This window comes from Orbicella faveolata, unplaced genomic scaffold, assembly GCF_042242905.1.
Source record: "Orbicella faveolata isolate gen_17 unplaced genomic scaffold, um_ofav_v1 contig_34, whole genome shotgun sequence".
In the NCBI taxonomy this organism is placed as follows: Eukaryota; Metazoa; Cnidaria; class Anthozoa; order Scleractinia; family Merulinidae; genus Orbicella; species Orbicella faveolata.
Window position 1 is genome coordinate 5,029,516 of NW_028301563.1, and position 20,883 is coordinate 5,050,398.

General features: G+C 40.9%; 5 protein-coding genes across 5 annotated transcripts; 3 read left to right on the plus strand and 2 right to left on the minus strand.

Annotated features, from left to right (window-relative positions):
* Nucleotides 1-332: 332 nt before the first annotated feature.
* LOC110055711 (cyclic GMP-AMP synthase-like receptor 2) lies at nt 333-3,114 on the plus strand. The gene has a single exon (XM_020762107.2). The coding sequence runs from the start codon at nt 821-823 to the stop codon at nt 2,948-2,950; it is 2,130 nt and encodes a 709-aa protein (XP_020617766.1). The 5' UTR covers nt 333-820; the 3' UTR covers nt 2,951-3,114.
* A 104-nt stretch (nt 3,115-3,218) lies between these two features.
* On the plus strand, nt 3,219-7,572 carry LOC110055704 (bifunctional peptidase and (3S)-lysyl hydroxylase JMJD7-like). Its single transcript, XM_020762098.2, has 4 exons — nt 3,219-4,327; nt 4,846-5,300; nt 6,037-6,362; nt 6,921-7,572. Exons 1-4 carry the CDS (start codon nt 3,649-3,651, stop codon nt 7,006-7,008), a joined length of 1,548 nt encoding a protein of 515 aa, XP_020617757.2. The 5' UTR covers nt 3,219-3,648; the 3' UTR covers nt 7,009-7,572.
* An 852-nt stretch (nt 7,573-8,424) lies between these two features.
* Nucleotides 8,425-9,684, minus strand: LOC110055700 (AAC-rich mRNA AAC4 protein-like). The gene has a single exon (XM_020762095.2). It carries the CDS (start codon nt 9,501-9,503, stop codon nt 8,784-8,786), a length of 720 nt encoding a protein of 239 aa, XP_020617754.1. The 5' UTR covers nt 9,504-9,684; the 3' UTR covers nt 8,425-8,783.
* A 585-nt stretch (nt 9,685-10,269) lies between these two features.
* Nucleotides 10,270-11,938, plus strand: LOC110055764 (kelch-like protein 12). Its single transcript, XM_020762166.2, has one exon. It carries the CDS (start codon nt 10,342-10,344, stop codon nt 11,788-11,790), a length of 1,449 nt encoding a protein of 482 aa, XP_020617825.2. The 5' UTR covers nt 10,270-10,341; the 3' UTR covers nt 11,791-11,938.
* A 1,419-nt stretch (nt 11,939-13,357) lies between these two features.
* On the minus strand, nt 13,358-20,223 carry LOC110055776 (uncharacterized). The gene is made up of 9 exons (XM_020762177.2): nt 20,085-20,223; nt 19,406-19,537; nt 18,562-18,596; nt 17,495-17,552; nt 16,764-17,029; nt 15,781-15,952; nt 14,877-14,911; nt 14,444-14,501; nt 13,358-13,715 (listed from the first exon to the last, which is right to left on the minus strand). Exons 1-9 carry the CDS (start codon nt 20,158-20,160, stop codon nt 13,531-13,533), a joined length of 1,017 nt encoding a protein of 338 aa, XP_020617836.1. The 5' UTR covers nt 20,161-20,223; the 3' UTR covers nt 13,358-13,530.
* Nucleotides 20,224-20,883: the final 660 nt, after the last annotated feature.

Below are 20,883 nucleotides of genomic sequence, written 5' to 3' on the forward strand. Positions count from 1 at the left end.
GCCAGAGCTTATCCCGGTTTCTGTAGCATGAAGCGGCTAGGAGTATTTTCACTCCCCCTGGACGGGATGCTAGTCCATCGCAGGCCACTCCCCCGCAATTTGTTAGGTTTCCCCAACAATTCGCCGGTACCCATTTATACTCCTAGTACTCCTGGGTGGAGAGAGGCACTGTGAGAGTTAAGTGTCTTGCCCAAAAACACAACACAGTGTCCCCAGCCAGGGCTCAAACCCAGACTGCTCACTCCGGAGTCAAGTGCACTAACCATGAGGCCACCGCGCCTTCCATTAAAATAAAAATAGCATTTAAGGTCACATTTAATTTCACCTTGCACCTGTATGGTAGCATCCTAACTTCCAGACCCCGTACATTTTTTTTTGAGTACATACCAAAGTGAGCCCGCAACTTGTCACAGGAAGAAAAAGTAACACGACCTCAAGAAACGAGAGTGGTTTGCTTGTGACTTTTTGACAGCAGTCCGACATTAAAAATATTGCGGATCCACGTAAACAAGCCGATTAGTGACAGAGCTTGATGAGAAGAAAAGATAAACACCAGTTTCCTTCAGCATGTGGGTGGTCAGTCAGTCATTTGCTTGGTTGTAGTGTATGTTTTGGGTAATTCTGCTGACCTGGCGCTGACTACGTAATATTAGAAAGAGACGGGAGAAGAGGAACTGAAGGCCGAGGACCATAGCAACTGGCAGTGATACTCAGCAGCAACTGTCTTGTGTTTAGGGTAGTTAGCTCAAAGAGCCCTTTGATTTGTCTCGAGCGCGCGCTCAGCACGTGACATTCGCCTACAGAACAAAGTTGTAACAACATGGAAGACTCAGAGAAAGTGTGTTTGAATTTAGCATTGAGCTTGGTGCCGTTTTTTAACATTTTAAGAGAAGACATGGAAGAGAATATTAATCAACTTGCCCAAGACTTAGAAAAATGTTGTCACAACAATCCCGACGTTGAAGTAATCCATACCGGAAGTGGATTCGAAGGACTTTCTCTTCCTCATCTAGAGAAACGACAAGCGTGGAACACCGATGCCGATCATATGATCATAAGAACCAACTTAAAAGTACATGAGGGAATGCGGCGAGAAGAGAAAGATCCAGAGAAAAGTGTCAATGTGGAGCAAGATTTGTCTGGAGTCGGTGAAGGCGGCGAAGGCTCAACGATAGCTGCAAACATGAACGTCGCGGAGGATATCTTGTACACCTTTGACGCGTTACACTCGGGCTATGCACACGTGTCAAAAAAGAAAGTCTTTCATCCGATGGATACATCTTTCATTCGGGAGCACTGCCTTCAGAACTCTGAATTCATTGAGAACAGTCAAGATTCGATTCCTCTCAGTCGCACCACCTTAATGGCTGTAGGTGACGGCACCATCACAGGCCCGTCGTATTCTCTTCCCTATACTGGAGGGTCTTTCATTGTTAATCGAGACTTTGTTTATGGTCTCAAATGTGAATTCTGGCCCTCACAAGCGGAGGAATGGATACACCGAGACAGACGTCAGAACTGGCCGAGCCCGGAACTCATCTCCTCGATATCAGCAAAGGGCTGCCACCTCGTGCCAGTTGGTTCCCATACCAGCAGCTTACGAGAATTTGAATGGAGATATTCTTTTTCGGTAGCTGAGATGACGCTCGCTGGATTCCTAACAGAGAATCACAAGTTAGCTTACTCTGTTCTGAAGTCGCTGATCAAGAGCGAGATGAAGCTGCGTGACATTGATGTGTTCGCGTCGTTTCATCTCAAAACTTGTTTGTTTTGGTTCCTTGAGCAGAAGGGAGTCGAATCGTGGGGGAAACAGAGCTTAGGGACGAATATTCTTGAACTTCTTGACTTTATTATTTCATTCTACGCCAACGGTTCTGTCCCAAGCTATTTCATTTCTAAGAATAATATGATAGATCACCGTTCTTCAGAGGAAATTTGGAAAGCATGTCACGCTCTCGGAGACATTCGAGCCACTGTAACGCAATCCCTGTGTCGTTATATTGAAACCAATCACGCACTTCCGGTTTTCTTCGATACTTCTCTCACTCAGCAGCTCAAAGAAAACCATGAAAAGTTTGTTCAAAACTGCAAATACAATTTTCTTGTGATGGCTTTGGCTTACATCCTAAAAGGCATAAAAATGGAGAAAAACCACCAATGTGAAGCAGATTGTCTGGTCAAGAAAGCCCGGCTTCTGCACGAAGCTAAACTGGATGGAAGCACACAGAAGTACGCACAGCTGCTTGCAGCTCTTTCTGAAGTTTCACATGCCGCTGAAAGTTCAACGTCAAGCATGGTGCTTTCACTGTTAGAGGAGTACTTAGCCGCAGATCAGCTGAAAGTAACAGAAAGCAGCGCGGTAGCACTTGCAGTATTTAACGTATTCTTAACTCTTCATCCCACTACACAGGGCGAAGCTGGCTTTGAAAGCAATTCTGCAGGGTTTCAAGAACACCTGACCAATCTTGCGGTCAAGGAATCTCTCTTTTGGGCAGCGCGACTACACGAGAAGTACTGTGACGCCATTTATGATTTTGTGGTAAAGAAATGGGTAAATGGCCCCAAATTCCACACCGATGATGACGACGCTAAAAAGGTCATGAAGCTGTTGATGGTAGTTCTCGGAAAACCAACAAAACAGGCCAGTGCAGTAACCGGCTCAGTAGTCAAACGAACGATCGAAGGCCAAAGGTTTATCCAGATGCGTTTCTTGGCAGACTATTTGCTGCACGTACATTTAGAGAGTGCCTACATCGCTTTCCAAGCTGTCGCTTATCTCATGGGCAGAAGTGTTCTGTCCGAAATTTATGTGATTATCAATAGGTCTGCTTATAATCAGAGCAAGCTACGTGCAATAGAATTAGTCTTGTCTAAACAAGAATTACAATCTGAACTCTCTGAGAAAGATTTTGCCAAGCTGGTTCAAACGCAACATGAGTTATTGAATTGATTAACTATGTCGGCGAAAGCTATTTTAAAGTAACCGCTCTGAAGTCTTTGTTACCATATCTATACTGTTGACGACTCAAAACATCCCTGATTCCAATAAATCTTGCACTAGCTGTGTAGATCAGTATTGTCTTACGGATAGTAAAATATGTTACATTCAATTAAGCAGTTAATTGTACATTAGTCATTTTTCGCAGCTCAATGTCAATTTTTTTTCAACAACTCCACTCTCGCCTTCTTACGGTGGAGAAAGTCTCTTTAATAAATATCATTCCCGCTATTCAAAACACGAAGATACACATTAACCCCAAACCAAGCTTCTACCTTTACTACCTGCCCCTCCGGGGGCTCCCCAGGGACCTGGGGCCCGTTTCTCGAAAGCCCCGGAAACTTTCCGAGCCCGTAAAGCCATTTTTAGTTCATCTGTATCTAAAAACGGAAAAGTGTATACGCCTGAAACGTCTTGTATGAAGGGAACCTCTGTTCATATTAAGAATATGTAAACAAAACAGCTCTGTAATAGTAAGGGTAGAGATTTTGCTGCGGCTTTCCGGGCCCGAAAAGTTTCCGGGACTTTCGAGAAACGGGCCCCTGCCCTCACTCCCTCGGACGTTTTGAAAAATTTCGGACAGAGCGCCACGTATTTAGTCTCCAATCCCTTTCAGTTACAATGTAACAGTCACACAACATTTGATCAACATGGCGGCCACAACAAGATCACTATTACGGCCCTTACGGTTCAAATTATTTTACCTTTTACATATTTTGTTATTTGCTGGTATGAGTATAGCAGAATTTGAGGTTCTTGATGAATACTCTCTTACAAATATCACTGCATCAGTCAGGAGTGCCTGTGTATTAGTTGCTTTGCAGCCCACGTGTGAGCTTACCTCGATTCTTCACAAACTTTCGCAGGCTTTTAAGAATGAAAGTAGTGCAAGCATTGGAGTATTAAAACAGTCTGATGGTAGCTCGATCACCTGGGAAAATAGCAGGAGTCTAGATATGGTTGATCAAGAAGATCTAGCGTTTTTTCCGCCCAAATTGGTGGACAGAACTTGCCTCATCCAACCAAGTTGGCAAAAACGACCCAAAGCTGAACGTTACTACGGATCAAGAACTCTTCAAGAATTGCTTGCATTTATTAACGCCAAATGCGGTACTTTCAGGCAGTTGGATGGAAGTTTATCCTCTGCTGGTTTAGCAAGGAAAAGAATAATAGATAATTTGTATCGGGTCCCAAACAGTGACGGTCCGAACCATGCCTCATATTCTGGACCTGTCAACATTGGCTCCACATGTGAGAGAATTCCCTTACCTTCCAAAGAAAAATTTTTCCATGAATATTTCTTTCGATCAAAACCAGTAGTGATCACAGGTAAAAAAAAATTCAATGAGTTTGTGAACCGAATAATTTCACTAAGTGGAAGTTACATAATACCAAACTTTTTCATAGACCCTGATGCACCCCAACCCCACACCCCTCCCCCCCCCCCCCCTTATCAGCATGCCTCTTGTTGTCAGTTAAAACAATTCCAAACATGTGAATTTTCATGAAAACCCAATGAACTTGTCTAGAGATTGCATTTGCTAGCCTGAAATCGTTAAAGTAGAGTATGAAATTACACTAAAATTTCCAAATGGGTTGGCGAGTGTTTCCTTTTACCACATTCTCTGCAAGATCCATCTAGTCATCTTACTGTCTTGTTGTAACAAAATAACAGATGATTGAGTAGAATAATTAAAGACCTGACCATCCCTTTTAATTAAGCCTGTTGATCAAAGCCCAGATTCCTCCCAAAAGACTCAAATCATTGTATGAAAGCTGTCAGAAGAACTTTGGTGTTGAACCTCAGGGTCATGTTTTGCCTCTTTGTTTTTGTATTTATCATCTAGGTGCATTAAAAAACTGGCCTGCGATGAAAAAGTGGACGACAGAATTTCTAACAACAAAGTTTGGTGACAAGATGGTACGAGTAGCATTCGCCCCTTATGGTGAATATGAGGGATGCGAAAAGGCTCATGACTTTGAAGACTTTAAAGATTTCAAGTTTCCTGATGTGGTCAAATCGCAGTTACCATTTCCAGATTTAGTGGTGGTTCGTCCTGCATTTCTGGAAATTCCTTTCTCTACATTTATGAGCATTTTGCAGTCATCCAATGACAGTAACATTTCTGCTTATCTAGAATACTCTTCTATACCTAGTTTACTACCAGAACTTGAGCAGGACATCAAAGAGATGCCTTTTCTTTCTGGGGAATTAAAACGACGACATCTTAATATTTGGCTTAGCAATGGAAATACATTGGGCAAGCTGCATTTTGATCCCTTTGACAACTTTCTATGTCAGGTTAGTCAAAATACAAGTTCTCCTTACTCAGGGCTCTACTTTCAGGAAAAAACCTTGGGGCCAGCTGGCCCCTAAGGTTTCAGACTTAGTTGATGGCAAAAGTATTTCAGTGAAAAGCGTGAAAAGTTAGTCACCAGTGAACAAAAATTGGTTGCATTGGTGAACCCAGCAGTTGCAACATTGAGCTCTGTTACTTCTAACCATATATTTCTTGTAGTCTGAAGTTGGGGAATTTGTTTACGTACGTAGATTAAAAGTTGAATAATCAGACATCCTTATTTGTGAAATGCCTTAATTCTTCTCTCACAGACGTTATGCAGATTGCTCTTAAGTGCTAGCCAGCTGACACGGATTGATTCCTGCATGTTGTTTCTAATGCCGCCATGAAACAACAGATAGTATTATTTGACAAAAGGAAAAACAACAAGCAGGAAGAATTATTATTAAACCTGTCTGTGTTGGCAAGTTTTAGTGCTACATCATCACGGTACTTTTGTTTCCTTGCATGGGTGGGGGCTGGGAGGCATGCATTACAAATGCTTTTCCTGTAAAAATGTATAATATAGATATAATAATTATATTTTATATACATATTATTTTAGGCTGGAAGAATAGAATGATTTTAAAGTTTCCTCAAAGTTAAATTGGTTAAACTCAGCACTGTATTCAAAGTCTACTTGTACTTATAGATCCACATGCCATGTGACTGTCTGACATGAATATTTGTTTCCTCCAGATCAGTGGAAAAAAACAATTATTTATTTATGAGCCACATGACAACACAAAACTATATGAAGCACACATCCAGGAAGCTACACTAGACTACAATGCAGCCAGCAGAAAGTTCCGCCGCAAAAAACTACTGGAAAGTACATCAATGGTCATGTCTCCAGTTGACATTCTTAATCCAGATTACCGCAGATTTCCAAAGTTTAAGGAGGCACGTGCCTTGAATTGTACAATCAATGAAGGTGATGTCTTGTTTATGCCTTCATTCTGGTGGCACGAGGTCCAATCATATCCCAGTCGGGAAGAACCAAGGAATGTGGCTGTGAATTTCTGGTAAGGTCTTTATTAGGTTTCAGTAAAAACAATGGCAGATCTAGAGGAGGGGACGGGGGGGGTCCTTCCACCCCCCATAATTTTGTGTAAAAAGAAATCGCAGAAGGTGGAAAAGCCGGCAAGGCAAGCCAAAAAATAAAAAAAAAACCCTCCCCCTCCCCCTCCCTTTAGCTCAAGATCTGGATCCACCACTGAAAAAGACCTTTTAATCAGTAAAGTTCCATTAGTTGTTTTCACTAATGAGTTTTGAAAGTGGCATTTACATTATAGGTAGACCACACCTATACATTTCCTTGTGCTTCACATTATTTTGCTTTGCTTTTGCATAAATACACTAATAGCAATTCGCTTAAAATGCTCCCCTGCTTTGTCATCCAAATTGAAAGTAAAACCAAAACCAATAGGAACTCACACCCATACATTTCCTTGTGCTTCACATCAGCTACATAAATTTTAAGTAACAATAAGCTGAAGTCTGGAAAATCAGTTTAATCAAGAATAATCAGGGCTTGACTGTAGTTGTTGATTTTTCTGTGTTTATTTGTATTAATATTGTAGGTACGAACCATTTTTGACAAAGGAGTTTCCTTGTGCCACATGCAAGATGGACGTGAGTTCTTTTTACCATCACATGTTGGACCCATGATAATTATACTGTTCTATAAACATGTAGGAATGGTTAATCAATAGGCCTTATATTTGTATTCTCGGGATTGAACTGGAATTAGCTTGCAGTAGAGGCTCATGTGGGGGAATATCACTAAGTAGAGCCCACATTAGCCTCAGTTGCAAGCTAGTTTCAGTCCAGTAAGGTAAAGGTAAAGTCTGCATACGAGCCAAGTGGCCCATCAGGCCGGAGCTTATCCCGGTTTCTGTAGCATGAAGCGACTAGGAGTATTTCTACTCCCCCCTGGATGGGATGCTAGTCCATCGCAGGGTTACCCCCAGCATTAAGTTCGCCGGTACCCATTTATACACCTGGGTGGAGAGAGGCACTGTGAGAGTAAAGTGTCTTGCCCAAGAACACAACTCAATGTCCCCGGCCAGGGCTCAAACCTGGACCGCTCGATCCAGAGACGAGTGCACTAACCATGAGGCCACCGTGCCTCCCAGTTTCAGTCCAGTACCATGAATATAAATATGGCCTATTGTTTGAAAATATTTGTACAGTCTTGATGTACCAGTTGTTAAATAAAAAGGACAGTGCTTACAGAGTGTAATGGTTCATTGATCCACACTTGCTCTGCAAGACAGAGATTCCATTCTCTTTCTGCTGGGTTAGAGACCCTCTTGTGTCTTGTCAAGCAGAAAGGGAATCTCTGTCTCACAAGTTAATCAACATGGGTGTCCATAGCATGATTGTTAAATCTTTGTGGAAGGCTGATGCTCAAGTCCATTCTTTGTCAGATTGCTGTAGTTGATGTGTGGTCCTGTAAGAAGAAAGCATTTTACACCAGAACAAAATGTATGAACCTGGAGGTTTAAATTCGGAGCCCTTATGCTGACATTCAGCAAGCAATGTACCCTGTCTCCCACCTGTACCAGTGTATGTTTCCAGAAAATATCCCTCAAGGAGTGTTACTGGAAATTCCAAGGGCAAATGGGGGTGTCTCAAAAGCCCAAATTTTTAACGGTAAGTATGAACCAAAACTAGAGTTTCCAGTAGGGTAGGGGGGAGGTGAGGGGTTCATACCAAAAACCCTCTATCGGAGGGGTATGGATATTTTCGGAACACATTTTAATCAGTAAGCTGTGCACCTCTTCAAACCTGTAATTTCATTCACTCCATTGTTCACAACCTCCATTGTTTTAAGGGCTATAAAAGGTTCATTGTTTCTGTTGTTTTTAGCCGCGGTCCATCACAAATGGCTTGAAATAATATTGATTAAGCCTAGCCATTGTGCCTAAGTCCTTGGTTTCTTCCTATCGCAGGTCTTGAGAAAAAATAAACGAGATTTTTCAGATATTTATACAACAGTTTCTTAAAAATTGGTATCCAACACTCTGAAAGAAAGCTATCTATGATTACATTTGTCAAATAACGTAATTTGAAAACACTTCATTGTTTTCTGTAACAGTCACAAAAACAACTGTGATATCTCTTTATTATTTTACAAATTTATATACAAATTTATACAACAGTTTCTTAAACATTTGTCAGGAAAAGTCTGGAACGAAGCTATCTCTATTTACATTGTACATACATACATATATACTTTTTTGTTTTGTAGGTCATTAAATGGGCAGCTCTCGATCTTATACCTGAGGTGGACCTACCAAAGCAAGCATAATTATAAAATAAATAGCCAAATAAATAAACAAAAACAACCACAGCCAACAACAATATAAAATGATAAAATACTACATGAAGTGACTACTTCGCTAAAGTTAATCATATATAAAGTTAATTTGTGAAATAACTTAATTTGAAAACACTTCATTGTTTTCTGTGACAGTCACTAACACAACCGTGTTGGACCTCAAGTCCTTGGGAATTTGATTGTAAGCCTCTGCAATAAGAACAGACACGGCAAGAGATGTTGCCCATACATGTAAAATTTGCTTGCTCCATCTTTCCATGGTGTTTTTGGTGGACCTTAACACTCCATGGAGCTTTTTGTTTAGTAACCTTTCGGCATCTTCGACTGTGAAATCTCCGTCATACTTCATAGCTCGTGTCACAGAGACTCCAAGTCTTGTGCTGAACATCTCGCAAGTGTAATCGGTGATAGCGCCCCCTTCGGGAAAATACTGCACCTCCATCTCAGTTTTCTGTAGATCTGCTCCAAAACACCTCTGAAGTAACTCAAAACTGAGCACTTCACTTTTCTCCGAGCTTCCACCGGCATTCGGACATGTACGCATTCGTTTAGCTCCGTTAGACAAGGACATTTGTGACACTGGCTTCAGTGGCCTTAGCTCTGTAAATACGACCCCAGGATGGTTTTGCGAGCAAACTTTACGGCGAAGGTTAAATAGATTTCCATGTTTGACGACGAAGTTTTCTCCGACATATATTTGAGCATCTTCTAGCAAAGGATCTTCGATCGTGTTTTGCCGCGTAAAACACCTTCGATTATGTGACTGTATAAAAGTTCGTGAAGAAGTTGTTGTCACGGCTTGTCGGGCGACTATTCCCATTTTGCCTACATTGCCGATTTGTTTGGCGATAAAAATTTTCTGTGGAGGTATTTTTCATGTTGCTTTCAGTGTTTCGAGAATGAAGAAAACTCAAGGAAAGGTACTTTTATATCCCGAATGTGTTATTTCGTTTGTTTACAGCTGTATTGCATCACGTTGAAGCGAGGGACTATAAATAGATCACCAATGACATCATACACTATTCCTTCATGTCCTCGACCACCAGACTTTTTTCAATAGCGTCACGATAGCAAGTTCTAGTAAAAACAGTTTTACTTTTGTTGTACTTGTTGTTGTGTGCCGTCCTCAGCATTCGGTGAACTTCATTTTTCCTTTTGGTTAAAAATGTCCTGCGCTACAATCGTCCAGTAATGGGCTCGCCTTACCCCCTCCCCACTCCCCTAAACGTTAAGGGAGACCATGTTGCATGACGGCTCCTTATTTATTTTTCCGTACTTTCAAACGGCTTTGGTCATCCATTTTTCGCCGAACAGTTCAACGACGAGTTGTCCTTCTTTCAATTAAATTTAAGACAGCCACGACAAAAATTTTCCATTTTCGACGGTGTTTCCCCATCAGGCCCTTCTCCTTCAGTTTCTGGTGAAGTCCACTTACACCACAACCAATAATGAACATCAATTTAAAGATAATTCCTATCTTCAACGGGTTCTGGGTATTACCGATTTCCATTCTGTCAATGTTATTGTTATAGCCAAGAACAGTTCCCACCGCCCCCGCCCCCCCCCCCCCTCCCCCCCAATTTTTTTTTTTTCTGGGTTTCTACCAGCAACCCAACCGCTGACCACGAATCAGGACAAAGTTCAACCCAAAAAGTAACATGAATCGACTTGACTTAGGTGAGGTAATCTCATGTCAAGGTGTAGATCCATTTGACATAACTTTGGTGGTGAAGGATGGAAAGCAGTTCCATGCTCACCGAAAAGTTCTTTCAAAAGCGAGTCCATTCTTTGAAAGGCTTCTCAGCAGCAACATGAAAGAGAGTAATGAAGGAGTTATTCGGCTTCACACGATAACCGAGTCTCAGATGGCGGACATTCTGCGGTTTATTTACAGTGGCAGTATTCTGATTTCTACTCAAGAAAATGCAGAGAGCCTGATCGAAACGGCTGATTTTCTTCTCCTTTCAAATCTTAAAACTATCACCGAAAAATTTCTCGTGCAACGCATCACCACTGAGACCTGCTTTTCAATTAACTACTTGGCAGAACAATATTCATGTGAGACGCTGATCGCGAGCACCCGGAAAATCATCAATTCAGACTTTACCACCGTCACTACTTCAAACGAGTTTCTAAATTTGCCAAGCCATGAGGTTGAAAAATGGATTTCAAGCGATGAGATAGTGATTGACGCCGAGGAAAACGTTTTTGAAATCATACTAAGATGGATTGATCACGACAAACGCGGAAGAAGCGGAAAATTCAGCGAACTGTTTAGTCGTGTACGACTTACTTATGTATCGCGTGACTATTTACGGAGTCATGTCGTGACTCGTGATCTTGTGAGAGAAAACGTAGACTGCCTCGACAGTGTGAGAGGCGCATTAGAGTGGCTTGATAGGCCAACAGATTGTGATTTTTCACGCTCGCATTCTCCTAGGAAATCTTTAACGATAAATGTTATCGTGATCGCGGATTTTTTTGGAGAACTGCAACCGTGCTTTTATCTTCCAGCAACAGATGAATGGTACCTTCTGCCAGCAACTGAATGCCAGCGACTCAAGACCACGGAACACAAAGTTTCCGCGACAGTTTCTTGTCGAGGCAAAGTGTTTTTTATTACTGATGATATAGCCAGATCGCAATGCTATGACCCAGATTCGAACCGCTGGTCTCCAGCACCGTGGACAAACAACCTCCCATTCTCCGTAGGAAAGCCGTTGGTTGTCGAAAACCAAATCTGTTTCATTGTAGAAGAAACTGACTCGACCACTCTTTGGGCAGCCAGCCTCGACTCAAATTCGTTGACGCCCTTGCATAACTGGGTTGATAGAGTATCTTTTTGCGTTGTGGCTGTAGACAGTTACATGTACGTCATCGGTGGAGGTGTGAGGAACAGGTTAGACAGATCGCTCTCGGAATGTACAAGGTTTAATACTGAGAAAAATGAATGGCAAAAAATAGCGCCTTTGAATCAGGCGAGGTGTGACGCTTTTGGTGTCTGTAAAAATGAAAAGATTTTCATTGCTGGAGGTTCGACATCGGATGGACTGGAAATTGTATACCTGGAAACTTGTGAAGTTTACAACATTTTAACTGACGAGTGACAGTTTGTGTCCAACTTGACACTTCGTCGAACTTGGGGGAGTATGATGTTGGTTGACGAGACTTTATACGTACTGGGTGGGCGCACGAAAATGCGTTATCAGAGTCCAGGGAAATTCAGCAATAAAGTTGAGTGCTATAACCTTGAAAGTGATGCGTGGTATGTCAAGGCTATTGTTCCCATCAACAAGATCGCTATCAGGAAAAGGGAGCAGCTAGATTTTATATGTTACTTTTTGAAAGGCTGTTCTCTTCGAGTGTTTAAAGGAGTTCTGACCAACTTGGCGTGTATAACGTAGAGTGACTGTACTAGTATTCTGTTCGCCCGATTCGACATACGACTGTCAAAAACTGTGCGTTGATTTGTTTGTTTGTTTGTTTGTTTGTTTGTTTGTTTTTTTTTGTTCATTGTCTGAAGATAGTAAGTGTACGCGCAAGCGAGTAGAGCGCTGTTGCATGAAAAGGACGCGATCTTCGCGAGTCACACGCCGTTATCATACCGTTAAGCCTGTGTCCATTCAAAGCAGTTTGAACGAGCGTGAAAATTACGCTTGCCGTTTGTTGTAGAACTTAGGTTTGTTGTAGAACTTCTACTGGGATCATCTGTTTCTGGTTGGTTGGGTTTTTTACGTTCTATCGGGAAAAAACCGTTTTCGGTTGGTTTGGTGGATCAACTTTTTCAACCGTCCTTTAAACCAGGTTGAAACAGTTGAAAAAGCATTTGTGCGATGATGTCGCGTGATTGTAGCTCGCGTGAGGACTATTACCAGGGGTTAACGCGTTTCAACCGAAAACGGTTGGAAAAGTGTTTTGTTGAGAAACGTCAATCGTATCAACCCGAACCGGTTGCGGTTGAAACGGTTGATCCCAGTAGAACACGACCTTAATGTTTATGTTTCTCTTCTTGCTTCACTCACCCTGAAGGTTTGAGCGTTACGTTATTGGCGAGTGGCGCCTTCATAGCGTATCATCAGCTGTGTATATTTAGAGTCTCATGTTTTACCATGAGTTAAATCACGGGTTTAGTCAGAACAAACATTATCTCCCTAAATTTTTTTTTTTTTTTCTCTCCTACTCAACGTCAGTTGTACGTCCCCACTAAGTATTTTCCAACACATGCTGTTCAAGTGTCCGATGATCATTTCAAAGTGACTTTTATCTGTTTTAGAGGGGTGCCGTCTTTACTCTTATGGGGAGTTAAGTTGAGTACAATGGCCGAAGTTTAGTACGATAGGGATATACTAAGTGTAGGAAAGGTATTTGGACAGTGATAGGCACGATTATCAGCCGCTGTTCAGGAAAAGAGCCCGCGCTCCTCCCTGAAGGAGTAGGACCAGACTCGAGAGAGCAGCAGAAATCAAGCCTTGGACAGTGATTGCAGCTGCCTGGTTTTGTTCAGTTTCGATAAGCTTCGTTTCAGACGAGGCGCTATGACACCTGTCATGTTTGTTTCGTTGCTGTATCTGAGTAATCAAATATGACTGCTCTCTCAATCTTTCCTGTTAGCTCTATTTCATTGTTTTATTTTCTCCAGCTGAACAGCTTCGTAGACAACAACACACTAAGTCGTCAGCAAAATCGCAATTTATTATTTTACTGCCCGTAAGCGAAGCCTGTTAGAAAGGATTTATTTTGCCATTTTAAAGTTGAATTTACTGTTTACATCCTGCGAGATATAATTGCTAATTTTAACAGCTCTTATTTCTCGATTTCTCACGTGCTTGGTAACCATGCTGTGTTGTCTATTCCTTGGTAACCTGGCGAGCCATGTAGAAACAACCCAAGGAGATTTTTGTGGTGTTGACGTCCAGCTCCACGCATGCGCCCGCGTGACCTGGTTTCAGCGACACATTCGTGAGCTTGAGGCACGCGTTGACTTTGAAATGGAAGAGAACGAAGCGCTTGCAGATTGGAGGGGGATCTGCCACTAAAAATAAAAATTAAAGAAACGGTTCTGTAGTTAGTATTGCTTTCTTCCCAACAAGACAATTTTGTTGTTACGCTTTAGTTTAGCTACAAATCCTAGGTTTGAGTGGAGGGACGGGATGTAGAGGCGACTTACATTTCAGGCTACCCTTTACTTCAAACTGAACAAACATTCTAACGACTATTAACTGCCACAAAGTGAAGGGCGCAGGATGGGCTAGGTTGGAGGCTAACTCACTTTGGGGGAGGGCGACCACGCCCGATAGCGACCCAACATTTTTCTGTAAAGAATAAAATGTATGAGTTGTGGGACGATATTTGAGCCGGGTAATATATCAAAACACGAGAAACTGTGTCTTATCGGGATCATCCAAACACCGGGAAGAGAGTTGAAAATACGACGCGGTGCAGCGGAGTATTTTTGACGAAATTCGAGGTGTTTGAATAGCCAATGAAACACTGTCTCGAGCGTTTGATATATCTTCTCAATCAAAACGATAACTAAGGAGTAAAAGGAGAGGTGAAGTCGTTAGAATCTACGCTAATTAAGACCTGGTATCAAAGGTTGTGATTTTCTTTGTTTTAACTTGATGAATTATTAATGAGTTTGAGAAGCCAAGGTGAAGCACATTTTCAAATAATAAATGTGGTTATGAATCCCTCCCGGTTTTATTTTTGTTTTTTCTATAGGTCCTTTAGTTAGCAAGAATGTTGCTATTTTCTACGAACCAGATATATGTTTCTTGAACACAGTGAAATCATTGACAATAACCGCCACGTCGAATCCCTGAAAGAGATCAAAATAAGAATTACAATGTGAATTGCTTAGAACGTCAGCAGAAGATCCTTTTTTAAATAAAGGTGGGAAGTATTTATGCAGTTAATTTGGTTTTTTGTTTGCTAAGCTCTGCCATGCACATATATTTGTTTAAAAAACTGAGGATAGAACAGAGCACAGAACAGAGCAGAACAAACTAGACTAGACCACGCCAGACTAGACCAGGCCAGGCCAGGCCAGGCCAGACCAGGCCAGACCAGAAGAAATAAAAGAGAAGAAAAAGTAACGAGAAGAAGAGACGAGAAACAGGAATACGTTGAGTTAGTGACTCAGGGAGCAGTCAGTAAAGGAGAAGGCGTAACACTCGAAGCTTGTTTCTCTTACCGTATCTGATTGATCCACATCTCCATGTACACAAGCTGAAAAATAATCAGCAAAAATAGGACTGAAAGCTACTGAATATCATGGAATTCTGTCTTTCACTTACCTCAGCTTTGGGTGACATAACGCTTTCATCAAGTCATTTTGAGGGGATGGTTAAGGATCGAAGAAGTCAAAGATTGAATGTTGAGAGTAAGTGATCAGGGTTATGTGATGAATGTAAGTAAACAGAGAAGGTTGGGTTGTGAAAGTTTGTGACCAGGGGGTGTGGGGTGGTAATTTGAAATTTCGAGTTGGACGTCATCCGCAGTAAGATTATTCAACTTTGTTTTGCCAAAATTTACATTCCAGAGCCCGCCGGGCAGTGTGGGGGTATTAATATTAGCCGGCAAGGAACTGAAATATATAGAGGATATTACACGGTGGCTCAAAGATATGAATTTTATGTTCTCGTGACAAGAACAATATCTCACTCGTTCGCTTCGCTCACTCGTGAGATATTGTTCTTGCCACGAGAACATAAAATTCATATCTTTGAGCCAACGTGTAATGTTCTTTTTATTATATGGAGAAACCAATTCAACAAAAGCGAAAGGCGGGAATCGTGACGTCATTGAACGATACGACACTCACAAAGGTGACATACGGAAAATACGCCACTCGGGTCCCGGATGAACTGGCGTATGGAATCTACGAGTGGTTTAGTTCCCAGTAAAACACTCTTCTCCATATAATAAAACATTTTATCAGGGTAGAGCCATCATTCCAACAAAACATGGCGCAGCGACTTGCTGGTTCTCAGTCTGTGGATGATGTAAGTGGTTAAAGCGAAAAGGGTATCTACCTCTCTTCTCTCCCTTGATTATGAAAATCGATGCAATTTAAAGGAGGTCTCAAAATATGTTACCTTTCACAGGGAACCCAAACACTTTGAATTGAGCACAGCAGTCACAGTGAGGTGGTTCCTTCACGCATTGACAGCTGGCTTGATCAGCTGTCACAAGCTCGGTGACGTCATCACTCAGTTTGTCCTTATATGGCATGTGAGCCAAAGAGCTAGTGCTGTCAATTTTGTTTCCCTGAAAGAGATTTAGTATGGCTCAGTATACGTTATCGCGGTATTTTCCTTTGGCTTGAGAGCAAAGCTTTTAAATGAGACGGCGAGAACGCGATAAACAGTAAAATAAAAATGAAGCAAGGCCGATAACTGCGTAGAAAGACTTAGAATTGCAACCGAGAACAGCTGTTTCGACCTCGTTGGATATCGTCAGCAAAGTGTAGCAGCAAAAAATAGAACAACCGGCCGGCACAAAAGCCAATTAATTGTCTACTAAATGCACATGGTAAGAACCTCAGACCTCGGATTGGTCAAATCACATGCAAAAGGCGTGACTGTGAACAATAGACAAAATCCAGAATATCAACAGTAGACAAATTTACAGTCAGTAATACATTGAGAAATAAAACGTTATATTTAGGAGGTTATTTCTATATAATAATATAAGTACCCGTATATTTCATTTTTTAACTGAAGCGGTTTACAAGACTGATAAGCAAAGCGTAAATTTACTATTTAACCTCCAACCAGTCCCACGCCGTCATACTCTTCCCTTTTCTCTTCCCCACCCTCCTGGGTCTTGACGGAAGAAACATGCTGAGCTGAAGTAAACGACCTTTAGCGGGCATATATCCTTAAGATATAGAAAGTTGTTTCATTTGAGTTAATGTTACTTTTTTTCAAAAAATAGGTATAGACAATTGGAAAAAAATTCAGATTTGAGAAAATGGGTAAATTCCTATGATATCAAAGTTAATTAGAAGACAAAATTTCGCTTTCTTTTGTTTCCTTGTGAGAAATAACTTAAATGAATCATATCAAGTAAGACCAACCACTGTATCTTGAAAGAGGTTTTCCAGCAGTAACATGAGTGATTCAGAGTCCAAGAACGTTCCCATATCAAGACCATGCCCCTCATCATCACCCCTGAAGAAGAAGCAGCCAAGGGGAATGTCTTTCGCCGCATGGAAGACCTTGAATTCCAATGCTGCGCATGCGCCTGTGTGGCCCTTCTTGATCGATATCTTGGTGAATTTTACGCAGGCCTTGGCAGCCTTTACAAGAGGAATACCAAAGCAAATAGGCGGTGGATTGGCAGCTGTCAATCAACACATTAAACGCAGTAAGCCAGTGTGTAGCAAGTGGACTAGTCAGTTTCCTTTTTTTTTTTTGGAGCCAGGGGGGCGGGGGGGGGGGGGGGGTGGGTGAGTAATTTTCTGTGGCACAATTGTTTTGTATCTTAGATTCTGCATGATTTTTTTTTGCTCGGCAATAGCTTGTGCAAAAATTTTTTTTCATATCAAGAATAATAATTAATGATAGTATAAAGGACCTGCTCGATTTTTTTTCAGCAGGTTTTCAGTTTTTGCTGTGCAGGAATTTTGTTTTTGGAAATTGCCCAACCCTTTCCTCCCCCCCCCCCCCCTTCCCCGTCCCAACCTCCTCAAAAAATAATTCATTACTCCTTCCGGCCGCAGTAACGTGGATATAGAGTACATTAGATTACTTTGAAATCCCCGTTCAATTTAGAAGGAACTTGAGGTAAAAAAATAGCTTTCCATACTTGATATGGTTTCGTTGAACACTACATCTTTGTTCCACGTCAAGAACATTTCCACACCCTAAATGAGTAAAAAGAATACCAGATATTCCGAATTAGTAAGAAATTAGAATCATATTGTTATTCTCAAAGTAATTTAACGCAAACATATGCAATCCAAATACAGACGCTGACAATTTTGAATGCCCGGATGTGAACTGTAGAAAGTACAAATAAAATGAAGATGTGACTGTCACAGCTGTGACTGCAAGTTAATAAGCCCGAGAAAAGATTCAATAAAGAAGGTTAATCATAGGGTTGTGAACACATACATGTTCAAGAATGCGCAGCACATCAGAGTGCTATACCGTAGTTTCTAAGAGCTGTAAAAATATATGTATCTTAAGGTAATTCCTCTGAAATAAAAGTGACAATAGATTTTTGTTCAAACTTTGTCCACTGAATATTTGTCATATGATAACTTCAATTTTGAAATAAAAAAAGGGGGGTGCCCATGCTCATTAAGGAGCAGTGAGGCATTGAAAATGCCCCATTTTGGCATTATTTAATGCTTATTATAAAAACGCATTGCCAGTAATTGTAAAATCTTTGTGAGCCCAGACTCATAAGAAAACGCATTAAACTACAGTCGATACATTGTGTCGGACACAAATAAACATTTTAAGTTTGATTCAGACAGAAAGCTAAATCCTTGATTAAAAAATTGAACCAAATTTCTTGACGTGGTTACCGACTGAAAGATAGAAAAGACCACAGTGTATCTGCTATTTTTCTTATTTATTCAATTTCAGCAATAGAAATTAGATCAGTCTTTCCTCACTCGAAGCTTATGATTAGTTGATTACAATGGCTGGAAAAAAAAATTGGGGTGCCCGTGCTCGTTGGTGAGCTAGAGCCATTTTTCAACTGAAAGAGCTCAATATCAAGGCAAATCCGTCATGTTTTCAATATGCGCGTGCACGAGCGCGCGCTAATGACGCCATAAATTATGCGCAGTAAGGATGCGCAATGCAAATGTGAGGAATGACCTTAAACTGATGATCATTGAATAAAGCTGATAAAATACTTGCCAAAGGCGATGGTACGTAGGAGGCATTGATACACACTGTTGAATAAAAGAAATGTGTCATAGATAGGTAGCTGGATGATATTTAGCAAGTAAATTAATGTGTCGAATAATTGAGTTTTCGAAACTCCAAGCCGATTGGCAAAGGGTTTCACCACCGTCGAGCCACACGAATTTATCTGGGCGTATTAACGGGTAGGCTGTAATGAAGTAGTCCTTTAAATAATGAAATAAATGACTGACTGAGATTTTGTTGGGGCCAGAATGGCGGTCATAACAAAGTGACCGTATTAACGTTGTGGCTGTAAGGTGGGGTTCGTAAAAAGCTACATTACCCATTACTTGTCAGCGAATCGAATACCCTCTTCATCAGATCAGATCATTATTAGAATGTGGTGATGCTGGTTCTTGAGGTAGAGGGAAACTAGCAAATTTGGAAACTTGGAATCTGGTAGGGACGAGAGCATTTATTTATTTGACTGACAAATTCACCTGTCATATTCGACATCTCCATTATTTTTTGCAGAAGAAACAATCTATTTTGCCCGGTTACAGCTGAGAGAAGTTTTACTTATCTCAAATACAGTTTCATTTTCTTGTTTCCGATAACAATGTGACGAAATTTAAAATACAGTTTCATTTTCTTGTTTCCGATAACAATGTGACGAAATTTAAAACCATCTGGTTAAACCAATGTGCGAGACAATTGATATTACACCAACATTTCTATGTTGGCACTGAGAGCGGCCAGGTCAGTAAGCGAAATTCTGGTGGTGTTACGAAACCCACCCGGTCCGTATTCTGTTCTATATTTTAACATAGAAAAGAAGAAGATAGAGATTGCTTACCATTGGCGTCGATGGATTTGTGGAATGGATGAGCCTTGATGTGAAGGCAGCAGCCACACTGATGATGGTGGTCAGAACAACTGCAACGACGATCACTGAGCTCCAGGGAAGAAGGACTTAAGTTGTCTTCTTCTGCAAAGAAAATCCTGTCAAATTCGCCCTACTGTCAACTGACTCCCAAAAGGAAAGTCGATAAAACAAACGCAATAAAATAAACCTACAAATGCACGAACGCAGTTGATCATGCACACATGAACCAAATGTTCGTTCGTGGTATTTTTTTTCGTTGCGCTGATTGTCACGTACTCTGAGAAGTCTTTTTACGTGGTATTGAAAACATGGAGACTAGATGATAGTTGGAAATGAAGACGAAGGTTTGAACCGAAAAAAATGGCCCTTTATCAAAACAATGTATAGTCATTTTGAGGCTGTCTGCGCAATCTATTTCAGCACTTGTTTTGTTCTAGTTTTGTTATGTTCTGTTCCATTCTGTACCGGAAACAAAACGTTTCCAGATCTTAGCTTTTGTATATTAAAATTAGCCATGGTAGCTGCTTCACACCTTATTGCGTTTGTACAATTGAAAGACGTGTTGCACTTGGTTCATTGTCAATCTTGACGATGTTTCAGTTTTGGGCAATGCATGGCAAATAAAATATAATATGGATATTTCAAATACCGTAATCCCAAGCAGGTATTGCACAGACAACGTTGAGAAAAGCCAGTACTGAAACGCAGACGAAGAAACTGTCCATGTTGTTGAAGCTTGCAGCTCAGCTGACTAAAGGAAAACACTTGAGCTTGGCGGATTTTATCGAGAAAGATCAAGATGAAATGTGACACAAGAATACTTAAACCAATCAGTGAGCTTCACAGCCACATAATTAAAACAGTTAGAAAGCGAAATCATATTTTAACCGTTTGTTTCATCACCGCTGAATCGTGTAAAGCATAAAATGTCACATTTTCGCCAGATCACAATACTTAACTCAAGCTCAATTCACAAGAAAAAAAGCATTGTGTATATTACTTAACTACAAAAGTAAATTACATTTATCAGTTCATTCACCGCTAAACTTTATGATAAAGGCTATGACTCATTTCATTGGATTGAAAGGGGAAATTCTATTCTTCCGTCAAAATCATTTATAGTTTCAGAACGCGTTCGGCGACACTAGAAAATGAAATACATGCTACACGCACTGACACATGCAATTCTCTTTTTTAAGGCGGTGAAATCACCATGTCAAAGATTTGTTTCGAACTCAAAAGGGAAAATCATTCATTTGGTATATAAGCCTTTTTTCCATTTCGAGTCAGTCCATAATCTTTGCAGGATCAAAAATCTGTGTCAGAAAATGAAAGTATGTGATGCAAGTTGTCAGGTGGAACGGATGACAGTGAGCCCAGAATAGTCGCTTGTTGATTATTGCGGTAATTCTCATAACCTATCTTCTTTGATTATGTGTTAATGATCT